This window comes from Pituophis catenifer, unplaced genomic scaffold, assembly GCF_029215685.1.
Source record: "Pituophis catenifer annectens isolate HBS135680 unplaced genomic scaffold, rPitCat1.0.hap2 SCAF_2, whole genome shotgun sequence".
Lineage (NCBI taxonomy): Eukaryota > Metazoa > Chordata > Lepidosauria > Squamata > Colubridae > Pituophis > Pituophis catenifer.
In genome coordinates, this window is record NW_027256882.1 from 123436990 (window position 1) to 123456622 (window position 19633).

Consider the following 19633-nt stretch of genomic DNA (forward strand, 5'->3'; position numbering starts at 1 on the left):
CACCTTAAACTATGAAACCATCTTATCTTGATGTTGAGCTTTATTTCACTGAGATCCATACTAATTAATGATATAGCTGTATAAAGGTGCATTGATAAAATGGGTAAGGAAGTTGAGATCAGATCTAAGCTACTGAAAACCCAGACATTCTCAGTACAGTCAAAGTATGGACAGCAACATTTTATTAATTGTCTGTGTATGATATATTGATGAAAATGTCATGCACAAGAAGAAAAATTTGCAAAAAAATCTTATAGCTGGTACAAAAGGAGAATCAATTTTTACTGCATTAAAAACCCACTTTAAAAAGGCCTGTATTTTATTGACAAATATTATTGCTTGTACATCTGGTGGATTTCCAGTTATGGCAGGAAGACATGGTGGAGATATGTGGTTTTTGAAGAAGGAAATTCTAGAAGTTTTTGTAATATTCATTGTATAATTCTCAGATAACATCTTGTCAATGTTTAAGTCCAAGTTTACACAATTCATTAACTATTACAGTGAACACAATAAATTAAGATTGTGACCAATTCTAAGAATGAGCAGTTGTTTTAACATGTTTAGTGACATAACAATGAATGGTTTGTTTGTTTGCTTGTTTGTTGTTACATGTGGATGGTTAATGGATTTCTAAAGAAAATTGTGTGACTTTTCAGTGGAACTTTAATTAGATCTGTGTGAAATTTCGAGTAAGCAAATGATCTGTATTGATTTTGAGAATGTTATCTCTAGGTTTTTTGAGAAATTAGCTCTATTTGCACAATATAGCTTGCTAAAAGCATTCTACAAATTTTGGAGAAATTTTAACCTTTATATTTTCTGATTTAACATAATGACTTCATACATTGAGTTAACAAATTGAATACTGATGTGTGGATGATGAATCCTTTCAAAGAAATATGTATGGTATAGATACTTTGCGTCAGGATGATATGGTAGATTATACCATGATAATGAATGTAAAATCAATGTTAAACCACACAGAAAATTGCAGAATAGAGAAGATGCCCTCAGTATATTCATAATTGTAGAGCAAATCTTAATCAATACTAGTACTATAGTTTCCCCAATTTTCTATCTAGTTGAATTAGGTTTCAATGCAGACAATCATTTTCCCATAAAAGAAGCAAATTGTTTGGATATAATAGAAAAACAAGCTTTATCTGACCATATCAATTAAATCCCGAAACTTAGATAGAAGACACTAAGACAATATTGCATTAAAAATGAAACAAAAATAAGTAACATGTTAATAAAATGAGATAATTTTATGGGTATATTTTTACAAATAATGAATACATTTTATTTGAATGAAAATTGATGGTCCATTTATATTTGAGTTTAAAAGTTAAAAAAAGATTACCAGTAATAGTATTAAAATCTAAAAAATTAATGACAATAACAATATATAAGTAAGTAGGCAGTAAAATCATTGAAGAATGTAAAAAATATTGAAAAACTGGTCACTGAAAGATTGACGATTATTGCTGTGTAACAGAGCTGTGGAGTCGGGAGATAAATGTTCCGACTCCGACTCCGACTCCGACTCCGACTCCTCAGTTTTTTGTACTTCCGACTCCGACTCCGACTCCGACTCCCCGACTCCGACTCCTCTGTATTAATATGCGAATGTATTTTATACATTCCTTGAAGGAAAGAAAGGCAACATACATGTCATTACCACAGGACTACTGGCTGGGAAGCCAACAGTCTACTGTATTGAACAGTTTAAGCAAAAGACAAACACAATGAAAACAACAAAGTTTTATTAATTTTTTTTTATTAATTTAATTAATCAAGTTGCTGGATAGTAGCAGCAGGCATAAACATCAGGAACAGGAACTTTACCAGTTCAAAAATACAAACCACATTATTTGGTTGTTTTAGAACAAAAACAAAGCTTATCTATATGAACCAAAAACAAAATCTGTAAAACCTAGAAATGGTTTATATTAATCTTGAAATGTAGTTATAGGCTTAGCAAATGCAAATCAATTCAATGTAGAGTTCTAAGGAAGAGAATTGCCTCTGCCAGATCCTCTTTCATAGAGGCTCTTAAGTCAGACTTTATTATTTTTAGGGCTGAAAATAATCTTTCGACACTGACTTGGGTGGGTGGCATTGCAGTAACTATTCTGGCCACATCACTAACGATCTCTGGATAAACAAGGATGGCTTCTTCAACAGTAAGTTTTGATGAGCGATCATACTTTTCAACTTCTTTTAGTGCTTTATAAAACTCCTGTTGGAATTTTTTTATTTGGACATTTACTGGTTCTGTAACGCTTATGCGACGTCGCTTTCCTTTAGCAACTTCCATTTTGTCTAAGAAGGAATCAAAGTCTAATTCTTCGTTTGAAGAAGATGATTCTGAGTTACCACTATTGCTTAAAAGAACTCCATCCTCCTGTGGAGGTATTTCAGGTCGTAATCCCTTCATGCGAACTGCTACATCATAGAGGGCCTTTTTCCCAGTAGCAATCTGTTTACTGTTCAATAAAAGTCGGCTCATTGGGTCGACATAAATAGCCGCTAACAAGATTTCATTTTCCAGCAAAAGACTCTCTCTTTTCATCATTGAAGATGCAATGCCCTCAGCTATTAACCCTCCATTTTTGTTCAGGCGATATAACAGGCTCTTCCATTCCAAGAGGAATTTACCCGGGGTTAGATCATCACATTGCAACCTCTTGGTGACAGTGAAGGGGTGAGAAAGAAGGTTCTCCAGCTCTTTTGTTTGTGTCCACTGGCTTGCAGTTAATGCAAGATTTTCATTGTCCATTTCTTCTATGAAGTCTTTAAGTTCAAGCAAACGCTTCACCATTAAATAAGTGCTTCCCCAGCGAGTTGTTTGATCCAAAATGGCTCCTTTTCCTGCACATCTTTTCAAAATTGCATCTGTTTTTGGGGCCCTGGCTGCAACAGTTACTTGCCGTAATTTGCCAATTAATGTAGCTGCATGGCGATCTTTTAATCCATCTCTTATGGCAAGTTGCAGTGTATGAACAGCACATCGCATATGATGAATAGTAGCAAGCTTCAATGCTTCTTCAACAAAGTTGTCTAAAAAAATGTCAGCATTCTCTTCAGTTTCTAAACTTTCTCTAATACTTGCAGAGCTGTCTTCCTCTAAGTCTAATATCTGTTTGATACCTTCTTCATCTGCCTTCATCTTCTCAATTGTGCTCAACATGTTAGAAGCGTTATCTGTCACAACACATAAAATCTGTTCCTTTTTAATTTCAAAATCTTCTAGAACACCCTCCACTAACTTCTGAAGGTAATCACTGGTGTGATGTGCCTGAGTGTCCTTTACTCCGAGGGTCCGTGTTATTGTTTTGTTATTTTCATCCACAAATCTAACATTAATAGCGAAATAATTGACTCTGTGACGTGTGCATGCATCCATTTTAAGGAAGACAAAACGTCCTTTCATAACTTTATGTTAGCAGTCTTTTTGCCATTGTTTAGGATGCCTCCGGAGTCGGAGTCGGAGTCGGTGCATTGTTTGCCGACTCCGACTCCGACTCCAGGTACCCAAAATTTCCTCCGACTCCGACTCCTCGACTCCGACTCCGACTCCGACTCCACAGCACTGCTGTGTAATACATCAAAGTATTTAAGTATCTGGAAATTACTTTTTAATCCTCTTTGCCTGGAGGAAATAATTAAAAGCTAAAGGTTGGTTAATACAATTCTGTATTTCATAGATAGTAGAGGCCCACTGCTCTAATTGCTGTTAAAATCAAAATGATTAGCCCTCATTTGACCTTAGAAACACCTTGGACTATGGAAGCAACTTAAATTTTTAAGATTTAGAAATTGGGAGAATACTTTGGGAATGGGCTGAGTGAAATACCATTCATTCATCCTATGTGTGCCTTCTCTTTGGTGAGTTTTAATACTTTGTCATCTAAACTAGTAGAAGGGTGATTTAACAATGTCCTAACCCAAGCATAATTATGCCCATGATAACGGAGGAATACTGAATCTGCATTTTTTATTGCAGTGCCTGTTTTATATCGTTTGGCACTAGGGCTTAATAACCCTTTTGCTGTTAAATTGTTCTGGCTGGTCTAATGTGGAGAAAATTCATCTTCCTTTGGCTATGCCTATATAGACGTATCTAATGAAGTAACTAAGTTTTGGGTAATTGCCTTTCTAATAGGTGAACAATGGTAATACTCTAAATATTGAATAAGTGTATATGTTTATCATATCAATGCCAAGAACACAATTAAATAGTCTATTTATACCCATGTGAACTTTGACTTCTAATTCTTCCTCTTCCTGGCTTATGTTCCCATCATTTGCTCCCTGCTATGTGTATTCTTCCTTAATGGCTAATCTTTGACCCTAAATCAGTAAGCCTGATTTAAAACTGGTTTTTTTTTTATAATCCAGGCAGCTGGGATGCTTAAAGGTGAAACTCTGCTCTCCCACATTAAGCCTAGAAGTATTCAGTAGAATAAAAATGGTGATAGGTAGGGTGGAAGCAAATGCTTGATTTCATTCTTGCCCATTGATATAATTTGTAAATGAAATAATAATAAAAGGAATGGGTATCATCTTTTGGCAACTGTTATGTATTTGTGATGGTTGCAGTGTCCAGGGGTCATGTAATCACCTTTTGCAAAGTCAATGGGGGAGCCAGATTCACTTAATAACTGTATTACTAACTGCAGTGATTGACTTAACAGCTGTGGCAAGCAAGGTAGTAAAATGGGGAAAATGAACTTAACTTGCTTAGCAACAAAGATTTGAGGCTTAATTGTGGTTGTAAGTTGAGGACTACCTGTATACCATTCACCCATTAAAAAAATAATCTTTAAGGAACTGTTGAATCCTACAACATACTTACCATATCTGCAGGAAATTGAGTTATATGTTGTTACTTTTGGGTGATGTATTTTCTTTGCCTTTCTTTTTCTCCACAATTTTAAGAAGAGATCCCATTAATTTTAATATCTTATGTTATCTGACTTCATGCAACATAAAGCCAAAATAAATTTGTTGGCACTCTAATCCACAATATGAATACTTGTGGATAAATGCCTTTGAATATAAAATGATTTATTTTCAAGGAATTTTATTTTTATATTGTCTTCTAAGAAACACAAAAAGATAAGTATTTCTTCTTTAAAAACTGTGTTCTTTGTTTTAAAAAATCGCAGCTTTGATTGAAGCCCAGGATATAAATATGCACCTAAAGCCTCTCCAGCACCCACTGGAAGAAATAGAAAATGTGGAATTTAATGAGATGAAACCATTATTAAATTGCATGCTTCATATAGTGTGCTTAATATGGGGCACTTCAAAATATTACTGTGCACCTGCTAGGATAATTGTGCTTCTTCAAGAAATCTGCAATCTTCTTATTCAGCAGGTAAGACATGAAGCAGTTCTAATCCTTCCTGTTTGTTTGTTTGCTTGTTTATCATGTTTAGAAACCATCCATCTCCCTCACGGGGCCACTCTGGATAGTGTACAAGTAAGACTTAAAACATAAAAGTTCTATATAAATGTTACATTAGGAGACAATTCAAACAAAAGTAGAATAATTAAATTAAAAATTAAAAAGGCAGGGCCAGGCCTCCAAGGTGCTAACTAGCCCCATGACTGCATGTTGTTCTTTACGCCTCAAGCAAAATGATAGAGCCAAGTTTTTAGACATTTTCGAAAGGCGGGGAGGGGGGGAGTACCTCATCTCTGGAAGGAGGACTTCCAGAGGGTGGAGACAATGGCAGAGAAAGCTCTCCTCCTGGAATCACAGGGTCTACAACATACCTTTCCTGCCAGACCAGGTGGGCTGGACTTATATAATAGGGCAAAGATGGTTCCACAGGTAACCTGGCCTCATGCCATGTAGGACTTTAAAGCAGTGGTGAAATTCAATTTTTTTACTACCGGTTCTGTGGGCGTGGCTTGGTGGACGTGGTGTGGTGTGGCTTGGTGGGCATGGCAGGGGAAGGATACTGCAAAATCCCCATTCCCTCCCCATTCCTGGGGGAAGGATAATGCAAAATCTTCATTCCCACCCCACTCTGGGGCCAGCCAGAGGTGGCATTTGCCGGTTCTCCGAACTACTCAAAATTTCCACTACCGGTTCTCCAGAACCTGTCAGAACCTGCTGGATTTCCCCCCTGCTTTAAAGGTCATAAGCAACACCAGTTGGACCAGAATGAAATCAATACCTAATACAGCTCATGTACCAGAGGTGTTACATATGTTGTCTTGTGGACACCCAAGATTGCTTGCGCAGCCATCTTATGTACCAGATGAAGCTTCTGGATACTTTTAAAGGGTAACTCCATGTAAAGCATATTGCAGTAGTCCAGACAAGAGATGATCAGGGCATGAGCGTTTAATGGAAAAGCCTCCCTATCCAGGAAAGGGCGTAGCTAGCACTCGACGCAAAGTTGAGCAAAAACCCTACTAGCCACAACTGCCACTTTCTTTGAGCAGGAATTGTGAGCCTCAGAGAACCCCATATTATGTACTGGGTCTGTGAGACACGAGGAGTTCTTCAGAATCTTTTCAGGATAAACTTATAAGTTTCAGGCAAAACTTATTTTGCCAGCACATCTGAAATAGTTGATTTTTGCCACCTGTCATATCAAAAAGAGTTGCAAGGCTTAAAGTTCAGCTACCTATTCAGCCCCTGCCTGAAATCGATGGTGGGTACATCTCTCACTGCTGCAGTTGCATTGCAAAGAGATTCTTAGCATCTCATGTTCACAACATTGATGGCTATTCAGTAAATAGTACAGTTTAAGAACATAGGATGCTGCTAGCAGGAAGGTGTTATTGTGCATTCAGTCTCCTTCATTCTTGGAATTTCACATGAAATTTTAGCCTCCTTCTCTTTCTCCACTGTTGTTTTAATTTCTTTTCTTATGAAACATAAAATCAATTAAAAGGGAGGAAATGGAACACATATGCAATACCTTTTGGTTGGTAGATAAGGAGCTTACTTATGCATTTGTTGTTATACACCTAACTCACCTGTGTCCAAATCTACTGACCTTCCATTTTGCTAATTATCAAATCAATGTCAGTTCAATACTGAGTGGCCAATTTAAAAGTCAAAGCAAAGCAGCACATCTTTTACTACGATTGTTCCATGTAAAACTTACAAATATTTAATTTGTTTCTCTGTTCTGCCCAACCAGGCCAAGAATTTCCTCAGTCCAGAAGATCTACTTAAAGGAGAAACAGAAGAAAGTCTGAATAAAGTTCAGAAAGCTTTTAATGTTTTTGACTATTTTAAACAAATTTTTGAAGAAAGAAGAGAAAATCTTAACGATTATTTTCAGCCAGGACAAGAAGTAAAGCAATGGGATTTTCCTCCTGTAATGGTTTTTGCACAACTGAATAATTTCCTAGAGAGGCTTCACGTAGTACATGTAAGTACTTTGCTATGAAAAATAGAACAATGAATTATCTGTACAGAAGCAATGTATTTTGTTTCCTGCAACCAATTTCCCATATTTTTCTTGATCCTTTGCTTTAATGTCTTAAACTGTGGATTTAGAGCCTTTCCACAATTGCATCTGACTATGGAACAATCGTGACCCCCTGACTGTTTGAGCAGCAGGGAAGTTCAAACCAGAATTCCCCCTTATAGTTATCATGTCCCCAAGCTGAAATCTGATTTAGAAACATGGCTTTAAAAGAAGGATAAGCCCAACTACAACTTGATTGAGAAAGTTTACGTGGTGAAGGAGGTGAGAGTACATTGATTCTCCAATGTTTCACTCTGCAAGCCCTCTCTTGCACTGATGACTTGTTGCTTAGATACTTTTTGAATATGCATTTAACCCTCTTCTGAAAACTAATTCTGTGTTCAAAAGGAGTTGGACTAATAGAAGTCAGCTCCATGGTGAAGCACAGAAAGATCGCTGGCTTGTTTCTGGCTTTCTCATGTTGTTGCTGCTGTCCATTGGGTTCTTTTTGAATTCATCAAAATACCATAAGTTTTGATAGACTGGGGGATCCTTAAAACAAGTTACATCTTTTCCTGGAGTCATATAGTAGTTGAACAACCCCAGAAAAAATATGCATTGGAGACAAGGAGATGCTAACATAGTGTGAGGTGTTTTTGAGTGGGTGTGAGTCATTTTCACCATTCCTCCTTGATTCACTGGTTATAGGAAGGAGAAGGTGAGGGACTTCCAAAAGTTATCTGGACAGTCTTCAAACATGGTTTACTCCTTGTTGCCTTGGTAACAGAGCTTGCACACCTCCATCAAGGTCATCTCTAATTATAACACAAACTATAGGTGCCAGCCCCATTTCTGAAAAAAAACCTCATCTAGAATATTTTGGTCTCTTTTCTTAAAGTACTAACTCCAGACAAAAATACAAAATAACATTCATTGGAAGTTGCAGCATTTTGTATATCTCTTAATTATCCTTGCAAAAAACACAAGAATCATCTATTTCTTTAAAAAATTATGATAATATTTTCTAATAATAATTTACTAATTTTTATTGCTAGGCAGTAAACTATTGTGTTGGTGTACCTGCTGATATAGTAAAATGGATACAAATAATGGAAGAATTTATGTTTGGTGATAGTACATGTTTCAATGCAGCGCCCATTTACAAAACAGTGTGCTAATCTGCTTTGGGTGTTAAAAAGTTATAAGTAATTGGCTGAGCAATTTTGGCCCGAGAGGTGTTGCATTTGATAGTCCGGATGATAAAAAAATGTGGCAATGGTAGCATGATTCTATAAGGGAAATGCAAGCATCATTTTTTTTTTAAAAAAATAATCTTCTTATAATACTGTTGTAAAACAGGGGTGTCAAACTCAAGGCCTGGGGGCCAGATCCGGCCCATGGGATGCTTAGATCTGGCCTGTGGGGCTGCCTTGGAAACAGCGAAGGACTGGCTCACGGTGCCTCTGCCAGTGAAAACAGAGCTCGGGAGCTCCTGAGATCTGTTTTTGCTGGCAGATGGTTGCAGGAGGCCGTTGCAGCCAAAAATGGAGCTCTGGAGCCTGTTTTCTCTGGCAGAGCGCATGGACCACCACAGGCAACCCAGACATAAGTGATGGTGAGCTGGCCATGCTCACCGTGGCCATGCTCACTCTGGCCCCCAAGGTCAAACACAACCCTGAATGAAATCGAATTTGACACCCCTGTTGTAAAACATACTTTATGTTTTTCTGATACTATGGCATTTGTACAGTATTGACTAAAAATTCTTAGTACTCTAATGTTTAAATACTAATAGACGATTAAAAATACAAAAAAGAAGGTATTGTATCAGTTTTAATGATGATTTAATTTCAGTGTTGATAGGCATTAGATTATTTAGCTTTGTATGCAGAATCGAATATAACATTAAAAAAAAACAACAGCAAATTATATCACAATACTTGTCCAATAAGGGCTTCTGCTTAAGATAAGGTCTCCACCATATTCTTATTAGAATGTAAGTCTGTTTTTAATTGGTTGTATACTACTTTCTAACCCACCCACCCTTCTTACAAGTAGCGGTTACTTGTTTGAAGTTTAGAGTTATTGGCCCTTATCTAGTCCATTACAGATCTATTATCTTTTCTGATTCAGATTGAAAGAAACAAAGTTTCTTGATTGGTATTCAAAATTCTAGATGATGAGGTAGAAAGAACACTGTGGGGTTTTAAAGAGAACAATATTTTCCCCAACTGGTGCCTTTTAGATCAACATATTAAAAGCTCCATTATGTGCAAATACCCTTTGCAAGCATAATACAATAAATATATTTAATGCATAGATTTTAGCCTGCAGAGTCAACATTGCTAGTGCTACTTAGGTTTAGTCTGTAATATTTATGTTTATGTAGTACTTTATATTTAGTACTTACGTTTTGAGTCCCAATACAATGCACCTGTAGGAAGTTTTTATAATGAATTCCTACCTCTTGACAAAATCTGCCCAATAAAGTGAAATAACATATCTACTATTATATCAAGCTATTTAGAGGCAGAGGAAACAAACAATAAAACACGTATAAAAATCCATATTTAGAGTTGGACCTTTCTGTTTTATTCTGAGAAAGTTTGATCTTGTTAGCAGTGTTTTAGTGTACTTGTAAAATATTCATGTCATTTATTTATTTATTATATTTTTAATGTTTATATTGTATTTGTTTCCAGCAGAGACAGGATCCTATGGAAAGTGCAGAGAGCCATTAAAGAGAAAGGCAACACATTAGTGGATTTCTGTTCCATATATTTTTGTTTTGATGCATGAAATGGCTCATGGTTACAGAAGATGTTCCTTTTGAACAGCCTTAGAATAAGATGCAGTAGTAATAAGTTTTTAAAATGTCCTTGATCAATATGGTTGTGTATCAGCACTGACAGCAATAGCCCCTATGACTTATGCTGTCTTCCTCTCTCTGTCAGTCTGTCTATAAGTTGATAAATACAAATTATCTTGCTCCGAAAACTATGTGATACATTAGGGTTGAGAAATAAATTATCTGAAAAATTTTTGGGGGTTTTCAAATGTTTTGTTTTGCTTTTGGCTGGATAATCAGTATGTAATATTGTTAAAGTCCAAAAGCCAGCCTAAATATCAAGGATATAAACTGTGAATTGTTGATTTCTGTAGGATCTTCTGATGACAGTTCTGGACATAGAGAAACTGGAGAAGTTGGAATTTAGTGGCATAAAAGGCAAATCTCTGAGTCAGCAAGTCCTGAGTATGCATGAAGAATTCCAGGAAATGTATAAAGTATTTTCAGACCGGACGTATGACTGTCTGGATGTGGCTAATACGGTGGGTGATTTTGGACTCTAGGAGAATAGAAGCTCTGTACCTTTACTAAAGAGGACTTCGGGGATCAAACATAAAATAAAAAGTATCTGGTGTTGAAAAGCTGGCTCAATCAGAAATGGCTTTTATTCATAAAAATATTTATTTGGTTCCTTTAGGAGTTTGAGAATGATGTGTGTGACTTTAAGAGCAAAATGGAAGATATTGATTGGCGGTTGGGGACTCTCTTTGGCCAAGCCTTTGATGATGCAGCTAGTGTGGAGCATGCATTCAAGGTTTGCAATTTGTTACACTGAGCTACTGCAGAACATAGGAAATGTGTCCTAGTTACTTTAAAATAACAACAAACACTCATTATATCGAGGTACTGGTTTATAGATTTTTATATTTCAATAGATGCATACATTATTATCGATTTAATGTTGGCTACAGCATTGAAGTAATTACAATTGTATGCATTTTGACAGCTAGGTCATTAAGGAAAATACGTGAGCAATGACAAGGATTCTTGTTTGTAAATGATGATTATTGGGCATGTTCAGTTTCTTTCCTTTTTTTCCTGTGTGACAGCTGATAGACATTTTTGGAAGCCTCCTGGATCGACCAATGATAGCAGCAGAAGCCTATGATAAATTTAATTTTCTCATCACAATGTTCGACAAAGATCTTGATGATGCTAAATTGATCTACCTGAAACGTATTGAGGAGGAGACAGACATAGGTACATGTTTAAAAAATCTTAATACTCAGTTAACAGAAAGTATTAATATAAGTTGGTCTAAGAGGTTTCATTTTTTAAAATTGCCCTAAGGATCAATTATCTTACCTAATTGTCATTATAGGTAATTTTCTTTTTTAGATTAAAGATGTAACAAACAGCTACACAAAGTGAAGAAGGTGTAAAAATAACAATATACTATGTGTTATCCCAATATTGGGTTATTCAAATCGGGCTAATGTTCATTCCCAGTTGTATTTTGTTTTAGGAGTAAGGGCTCCTGGTTGTTTTTAAATTGTAGATTGCTAAAGAAGTATAGAGTTGAATATCAGTGTGCTCAATTGGAATTCACTTTGGTGGGAAAAAGACCTTTTCAGGTATTATAATATCAGGGGTTTTTTTATGTATAATTTTTATTAAACAGGGTTTTTTTTAAACAAAAAAAGAAATTTTTACAATTTTCTTCTTTTCAACATTTTCACATCAGTAAACATTTCTTACATATCCATTTTTCTCTCTTATTTCAATTTACCATTTATACATATGATTCTAATATTGATTTATATATAAAGATAACAATGTACTCAATTTGAATCATACATTCTATGTCCGTTCCATTTCCACTTATTTGTTACTACATTTCAACTCCTATATCTTCCTCATTTACTCTTTCCTTGCCCTTTATACCTCTCCTCTAACCATTCATACTATTTCTCCATTTTTTTAATGACTTCAGTTGACAATTAATGATTTTTGGAAAACTGATCCTTGCAAAGAGTTGAATGGTGTCAGGGAATGTGTCTGTGTCACCAATTTAACCAGGGACAGCATTTTCCCTGACTGAGATTTTTGTTGGAAGTTAGGATTCTTTTTGATATTTTAGCAAACTACATTATTAATATTAAGCCTACTTAGAATGTTGGTGTGTTTTGAGTTTCAGGCTGAATTTTGTTTCTCAGGGTATTCACCAGTTCATAAGAATATGCCTTTGGTGGCTGGAGGGGTTCAGTGGGCTCAGGAACTAAAGCACAGGATCAAAATCCCATTTAGTAATTTCAGACACCTCAGTTATTGGTGAGTATCTTTTCTTCAAAGAAAAATATTTATTTTATCAGACTTTCTGTAACAGTGTTCTGCATGAATGTTAAAACTGAAAAAAAAAATGACATTACCCGTTATTACAAAATAAGTTTGAAAAGGGGCTTTTGACTTTAGTCTTAGACTTTTTATTCTTTCCAACTTGATGGAACCTTGTCATTATCTAAACGATTTGAGACTTGGTCCATCTGTCTATCTTTCAGTAGGCTAACTCCCCCCACCCCCAAACAAAACAGAACAGGAACAATGTTGGTATGATTAGAGAAGCCAACGATAGCAAACATTATTACAAATGTGCTGGAGTCTCCTATGGTTATGTGATCCAGAATGGAATGGCTGGAAAGAATTCTTTATGGCTTCTCTCCCTTGTTCTAGTCTGATTTATGTAATCCTAGTGAGACCTCACAGGATTTTGTCAGGCATTTGTGGCTGGTGGATTGTTGAGAAAATCAAATAGCTGATGAAGATTCCACCTCTATATTAGAGTGTTGAACATTTTTCTCTCTATTTTTGTCATATCTTTTGAAAAGAGATATAAGAAAAAATATATATACAGGTTTGAAGTGTAATTATATATAGATTTGAATCTTAATGATAAAATTCAACATTGTTCAATGATAACTATTACATATATACATATACATATCACTGTTATATAATCGGGAGTCAATTTTTATGAAATGGATAAATATATGGATAGAGTTATTTCAGATTGGTTCATATTCTTTATTACCAGAAAGCAAAGATAGGACAACTGAAGACCATTATGTAGATCTATGTAGGCTAAAGTACTGTGATGTAATCATTAATATGGTTGGACATATGCGAACAGTTTGAAAAAGAAACAAATTCTTTGGAAGAGCAAGCCATGATTAATATCATATATAGCTCAGCTCTCGAGCAGAAAAATACTTCATAGGAAAGGTGTGTGTGTTTGAGTGTGTGTGTGTGTGTATATATATATATATATATATATATATATATATATATATATATATATATATATACATATATAGTGTGTATATATAAAAGCGGTGGCTCAGACTCTGAGCTTGTCGATTAGAAAGGTCGGCAGTTCAGCGGTTCGAATCCCTAGCACCACGTAACGGGGTGAACTCCCATTACTTGCCTCAGCTTCTGCCAACCTAGCAGTTCGAAAGCACGTAAAAATGCAAGTAGAAAAATAGGGACCACTTCGGGGGGAGGGTAACAGCGCTCCGTGTGACTTCGGCGTTTAGTCATGTCGGCCACATGACCATGGAATTGTCGTCAGACAGTGCTGGCTCTTCGGCTTAGAAACAGAGATGAGCACCACCCCCTAGAGTCGGGAATGACTAGCACATATGTGCAAGGGGAACTTTTAGCTTTACCTATACCCAATGTATCACATCTACATCAGTGGTGGGTTTCAAAATTTTTTACTACTGGTTCTGTGGGTGTGGCTTGGTGGGCATGGCATGGCTTGGTGGGCATGGCTTGGTGGGTGTGGCAGGGGAAGGATACTGTAAAGTCTCCATTCCCACCCCACTCCGGGGAAGGATACTGTAAAATCCCAATTTCCTCCCGATCAGCTGGGACTTGGGAGGCAGAGAATAGATGGGGACAGGGCCAGTCAGAATTTTTACTACTGGTTCTCCGAACTACTCAAAATTTCTGCTACCGGTTGTCTAGAACTGGTCAGAACCTGCTGAAACCCACCTCTGATCTACATGTAAACATTATCTACATGCACAGAGGGTCAAAAACAGGTAACTTCCTGGTTAAAAACAGGAAGTAACAATGTCTGGGCGGGTGGGCGGAGCCTTGTACTGCCACCGCTACCAGTTCTCCGAACCACCAAATGCTGAACCGGTCCAAACCGGTAGCATTTCACCCCTGCTACAAAGTTATTTAAAATATTGACCAGCACATAATTTCAGTCAAATTATCAAGTCATAATGTTTGATGCATTTTATTTATAGTTCCTTGGATTCTGTGGAAGGCAAAAAAATGGTGCAAAAGTATGAAGATTTGATCCAGTTATTAGAAAGGTAAATGTGTTTCATTAGAGCATATTGTAAGAATAAATTTGCCTTTGCTAAATTATTTGTATTGGTTTGGTGCAATATGTAGCTAATAGGAGTTTGGGGGTTAATTTTATCCAAATATTTTTTTTAGTTGCTTAATTAACTAAATTCAGTGTTTTAGAAATGTTTTGTATACAATGTGATATCAACATGGTAATGGGGTCCTTTGGGGATGTTGCTGCCTAATTTGGGTAATGAAACGTCTGCAAGAAAACACACTCAGAGATCACAAAGGACCCCTCATTTCAACCCTGAGCCACAAATATTCTCCTTTATTAATAAATAGCAATAGCAATAGCAATAGCAATAGCAATGAGCAATGAGCCGTGGTGGTGCAGTGGTTAGAATGCAGTATTGCAGGCTACTTCTGTTGACTGCTGGCTGCCAGCAGTTCGGCAGTTTGATTCTCATAGGATCAAGGTTGACTCAGCATTCCATCCTTCCGAGGTTGGTAAAATGAAGACCCAGACTGTTGTGGGCAATATGCTGACACTGTAAACCACTTAGAGAGGGCTGTAAAGCACTGTGAAGCGGTATATAAGTCTAAGTGCTATTGCTATGTAGACTAGAATAGAACTGGAAGGGACCTTGGAAGTCTTCTAGTCCATCCGCTGCTCAAGCAGGAAACCCTATACCGACAAGTGGCCATCCAGTCTTTTCTTAAAAACCTGCAGTGATGAAGCACCCACAACTTCTGAAGGCAAGCTGTTCCACTGGTTAATTATCTGCACTGTTAGGAAGTTTCTCCTTAATTCCAGGTTGCATCTCTCTTTTCCATCCATTGTTTCTTGTCCTGCCCTCTGGTGCTTTGGAAGATAAGTTGTCCCCCTCCTCTTTGTGGCAGCCCCTCAAATACTAGAATACTGCTGTCATGTCACTTCAACTGCTTCTTTTCTCTAAACTAGCCAAACCCAATTCTTGCAACCATTCTTCATATGTTTTAGTCTCTAGGCCTTTAATCATCTTAATTGATTTACTCTGCACTTTTTCTAAAGTTTCAACATTTTTTTGTTCTGTGTTTACCAAAACTAGATGCAGTTTTCCAAGTATGGCCTTACTAAGGCTTTGTAAAGTGGTACTAATACTCCATGTGGTTTTGATTCTATGCCTATACAACCAAGGATTGTATTAGCTTTTTTGGTGGTGGCTACACTGTTGGCTCATGTTTTAAGTGATCATCCACTAGGACTCCAAAGTGCCTCTCAGAGTTACTATTTTTGAGCCAGATTTCTTGTGATTCAGTTTGCAAATTCGATCATGTTTATATGGTGTCAGTGAAAAATAGCTAAAAGTTGATTGAACAGCAACCTTGGAATCTTCTAGGAGCGGTGGTTATGTGGAGAAATGACTTTGTAGGAAGGAGCCAAGTAGTTTTCTAGATAATAGGGACAGAAGAACAAGAACTTCCACCTACGATTTTTCACTTCAGTTTTGCTTGCAACATAGCCAGGAAATCTCTTCCATTAACACTGTTGACAGTGTATAAACAGTATTGATATGATTGCTTGGTCTTCTGGCAGATATCAAGAGAAGCTGTATGAAGAATGGTTCCAGACTGTTTCTGTGAAAGCTCAGTATAATCTCACTCAACCACTTATCCAACGAGATCCAGAGAGTAAACTGATTACTGTCAATTTTGACCCTCAGGTAAGATGAAAGAATATTGATCTTCCGGAAGTCTTCTCCCTCTTCTTTTTGGCAGAAGCAGGTGAAGTTTTGCAAAGTGAGGAGTGTTCTAATGCTTGGAGCCAAGAATGGCTCAATCTCTGCTACTGCTCAAGGAGATAGAGAATTACATAGCTAAAAAAAAAATATATCCGATAGAATAGCAGCATCTTGAGACCTGATGATTTGCACCGTGCGATTCAGTGGAGCTCGAATGTACTGTAGTTCACATATCCCAAATTAAACATTTTATCCAACAAAAAAATATGCTGAATTAAAACAAAAGCCCAGCATAATTTTCTGTCTGTGGTCACAGATCAGTCATATGCATGTAAGAATCTCCAAGCAGAAAGAGAAAGAAGACGACTTCGTTTAAACCCATCAATTATGCCCAGTTGATATTCAGAAGCATGTTGTTTTTTCAGTGGAGTTTCTGTTAACCACCATAGGGTTAATGTTAAACCTTTATGAATTTGACTGTAAAAGCAATGCTCTCCCTATTTCCTGGTAATTTATATAAACATTTGTGAGATTAAAACTGGAATTGCTGTATGTAGAAACACTTGTGGTTGAATTTTAGAAATATCCCATAATGGTGGGATGACAATCCTAAATAATATTTTTGAGTTGAGAAGGAAACTTTCTCCCTGTATTCCTATTTGGGTATTCAGGAAGTTCTATAATTGAATCTCTAAATAGATATACAGATAGAGAAGAGAAGAAATACAACTTTTTTTTATAGGGAAAAAAAAGGATACCAATGAAAATGTTTCAAAACTTTGATTTTACTTTGTGATTTTCTAGCTGGTGTCCGTTCTAAGAGAAGTGAGCTACCTTGGAGAAGATCAGATTGGGAAGATCCCAGAAACAGCAGCAGAATTATATTCTTCTAGGGAATCCTTCAGGCAATTAGTGGCCAACTTGGATTTAATGGTTACATGGTACAACAAATCATTGTGCACTGTCCTGGAGGTGGAATATCCACTCATAGAGAGTCAGCTGCATGAAATTGATATTCAGCTGAAAGAAGCAGAAGAAACATTAAATTGGAAAACAAAAGGTAAGCTTCGCTTGTAGAGTTGCATGCGGTAGGAATAAAGCGAGTTCTGATCTTTCAGCCAAGCTGGATCTTCTTTAGAAAGCTCTCCTTGCTCACCTTTTCTCCTCTGCAGATGAATGTGGATGTTACCAAATTGGGTGAAAAAAATACCTGTGTTCTTCTTTTTCCTGGTGTCCTCTGTGCACTGCAGTCATCTGGTGTCTATCGTGCAGGGGTGTCAAACTTGATTTCATTGAGGGCTGCATCAGGGTTGTGTTTGACCTTGGGGGGCTGGGTGGGCACAGTCAGGGTGGGCGTGGTCAGGGTGAGCGTCACCACCTTGACGTCACTTGTGTCGGGGGCACCTGTGGTGGTCTGTGGGGCTGGAGGTATCCTTCTGCAGCTCTCTGCCAGCGAAAAGAGAGCTCAGGAGCACTGCACGCGGCTCCCCCGGCTCCATTTTTGGCTGCAACGGCCTCCGTTTTCACTGGGAGAAGGCTTCAGGAGGCCATCGCAGGCCAAAAACGGAGCCTGGGGGAGCCACGTGTGGCCCTCCCAAGCTCCATTTTCTCTGGCAGAGGAACTGCAGGCCAGTCCTTCGCTATTTCCAGGGTGGTCCTGCGGACCAGATCTAAGCACCCAGTGGGCTGAATCCGTCCCACAGACCTTGAGTTTTATACTCCTGTTATAATGCTATGTCCATTTCAACTCAGTATAAAGGGTTAACTTAGCTTGAATATTGGAGGGTTTATTTTCCACTTTTAATAGTCAGGGAACATGACTCTTTGGCATTTGAAAAGAACCCAAGAGCATAGAAAGAGCAGAAATAAATGAAGAAATATTTGGAGGATGGGAAGTCATGCTGATGCTGATTCATTTCTGAGTGGCTGGAATGGAATAGATGGGTGAGATTCTCTTCCAAAAATTAAAAAAATGATAATGGTAGTTGATATTAAATGTTGAAGGTTGCGTAATAATGAGAATTGTGTTTTTGGCCTTCTGTATTAGATTATTTTTGCTCTGGCAAAATTATACTGTAGTTATGCAAAGGCTATATTTATGTAGAGGAAAACAGCTCATGTTCAGTAGCATTTTCTCGCAATTCATTTGTTACCGAAGGGAATGCCATCTGGCCTTTCAGTAAGAGCACAGCAAGAAATGATTTCCTCCCTCAGTTTTATAGATTGGATGACTTGTCATTGTTAGCTTCTTAAAATGTTCTCCATTGTTGCTTTTATTGGCAGGCCTTTGGGATCGCATTTCACACATGGTTAACAGTGTTCGAAATCTTGAGCAAAAGATCCAGAAAACCAAAGACAACATCGAGGAAATTCAGAATATTATGAAATCTTGGGTCTATCCAGTTTTTGAAAGAAAAGATGGGAAAAAAGAATCTCTGCTATACTTGGATAATCAGCATGAGCGACTGAACAAACACTATCAGCTCATTACAGATTCAGGCCATAAGATTCATTTTCTGATTAAGGTATGGTAATGCATATATGGACATAACTAATCTGTTAGATAGAGTCATCTGCAAGTATTTTGTTCCCATGACTAAAAGTATTAGTTATAGACATGAAATGTCTCATCCATGCTCTCACTTTAATATGCATTTATATTAAAAGGTCAGAAACTGGTAGCTACTTTCATCATATATACCTGTTTGCATTTAGAGCAGGTTGGGATATAAACCACATCTACAAATCAAGATGCCTCTGATTAAATAGAAAGATCCTGAAATTGTATCTGGTATAGATGTTTCATTATTCTGTGTAGATTGATTTTATTGCATGTATTCACAACAAAACAAAATATATAAAATACTGAAGTACCAAAAAAACTACTAAAAATATAAACTTAGAAGATACAACAAAAACTCATACTACTCAGAATGAAGAGGGGAAAAAAAGCTGGTAAATACTTTTTGTATTTTTCCTCTTTTTTGTATATAACCTCTTTTTGGTGAATTAGTCTCATCTTAAGACCATGAAAAACTTATTTAATATTCTTTAAAACCCAAGACTGACTTGTTAAAATTTTATTTTATTATTTTATTACCAGAATTTATAAGTTACCTGATTCCAGTTCTTTATTCCATATTTCTTATAAATTGTCAAAAATTATCTTAGTAAGATTCTTCAATAGTCAATTGAGATTGTTGGTTTAGCTTCCCAAATACTTCTTCAATTATATTTAGAATTGTAAGGTTTACCAAAATTGTCAAAACATTAGGTCCAAGTTGGGAAAAGATCAATTAAAAACATTAAGC

At 36.8% G+C, this 19633-nt stretch overlaps 1 protein-coding gene across 1 annotated transcript in view; it reads left to right on the forward strand.

Annotated features, from left to right (window-relative positions):
* Positions 1-19633, forward strand: part of DNAH9 (dynein axonemal heavy chain 9) — a 233111-nt gene that overhangs the window by 12587 nt on the left and 200891 nt on the right. Inside the window, exons 5-14 of the mRNA XM_070934466.1 lie at positions 5178-5389; positions 7176-7409; positions 10611-10778; positions 10934-11050; positions 11346-11496; positions 12453-12567; positions 14553-14621; positions 16178-16304; positions 17127-17382; positions 18606-18847. Of these exons, the coding sequence (XP_070790567.1) occupies positions 5178-5389; positions 7176-7409; positions 10611-10778; positions 10934-11050; positions 11346-11496; positions 12453-12567; positions 14553-14621; positions 16178-16304; positions 17127-17382; positions 18606-18847 (1691 nt within the window). The remainder of the gene's footprint in view (positions 1-5177; positions 5390-7175; positions 7410-10610; positions 10779-10933; positions 11051-11345; positions 11497-12452; positions 12568-14552; positions 14622-16177; positions 16305-17126; positions 17383-18605; positions 18848-19633) is intronic.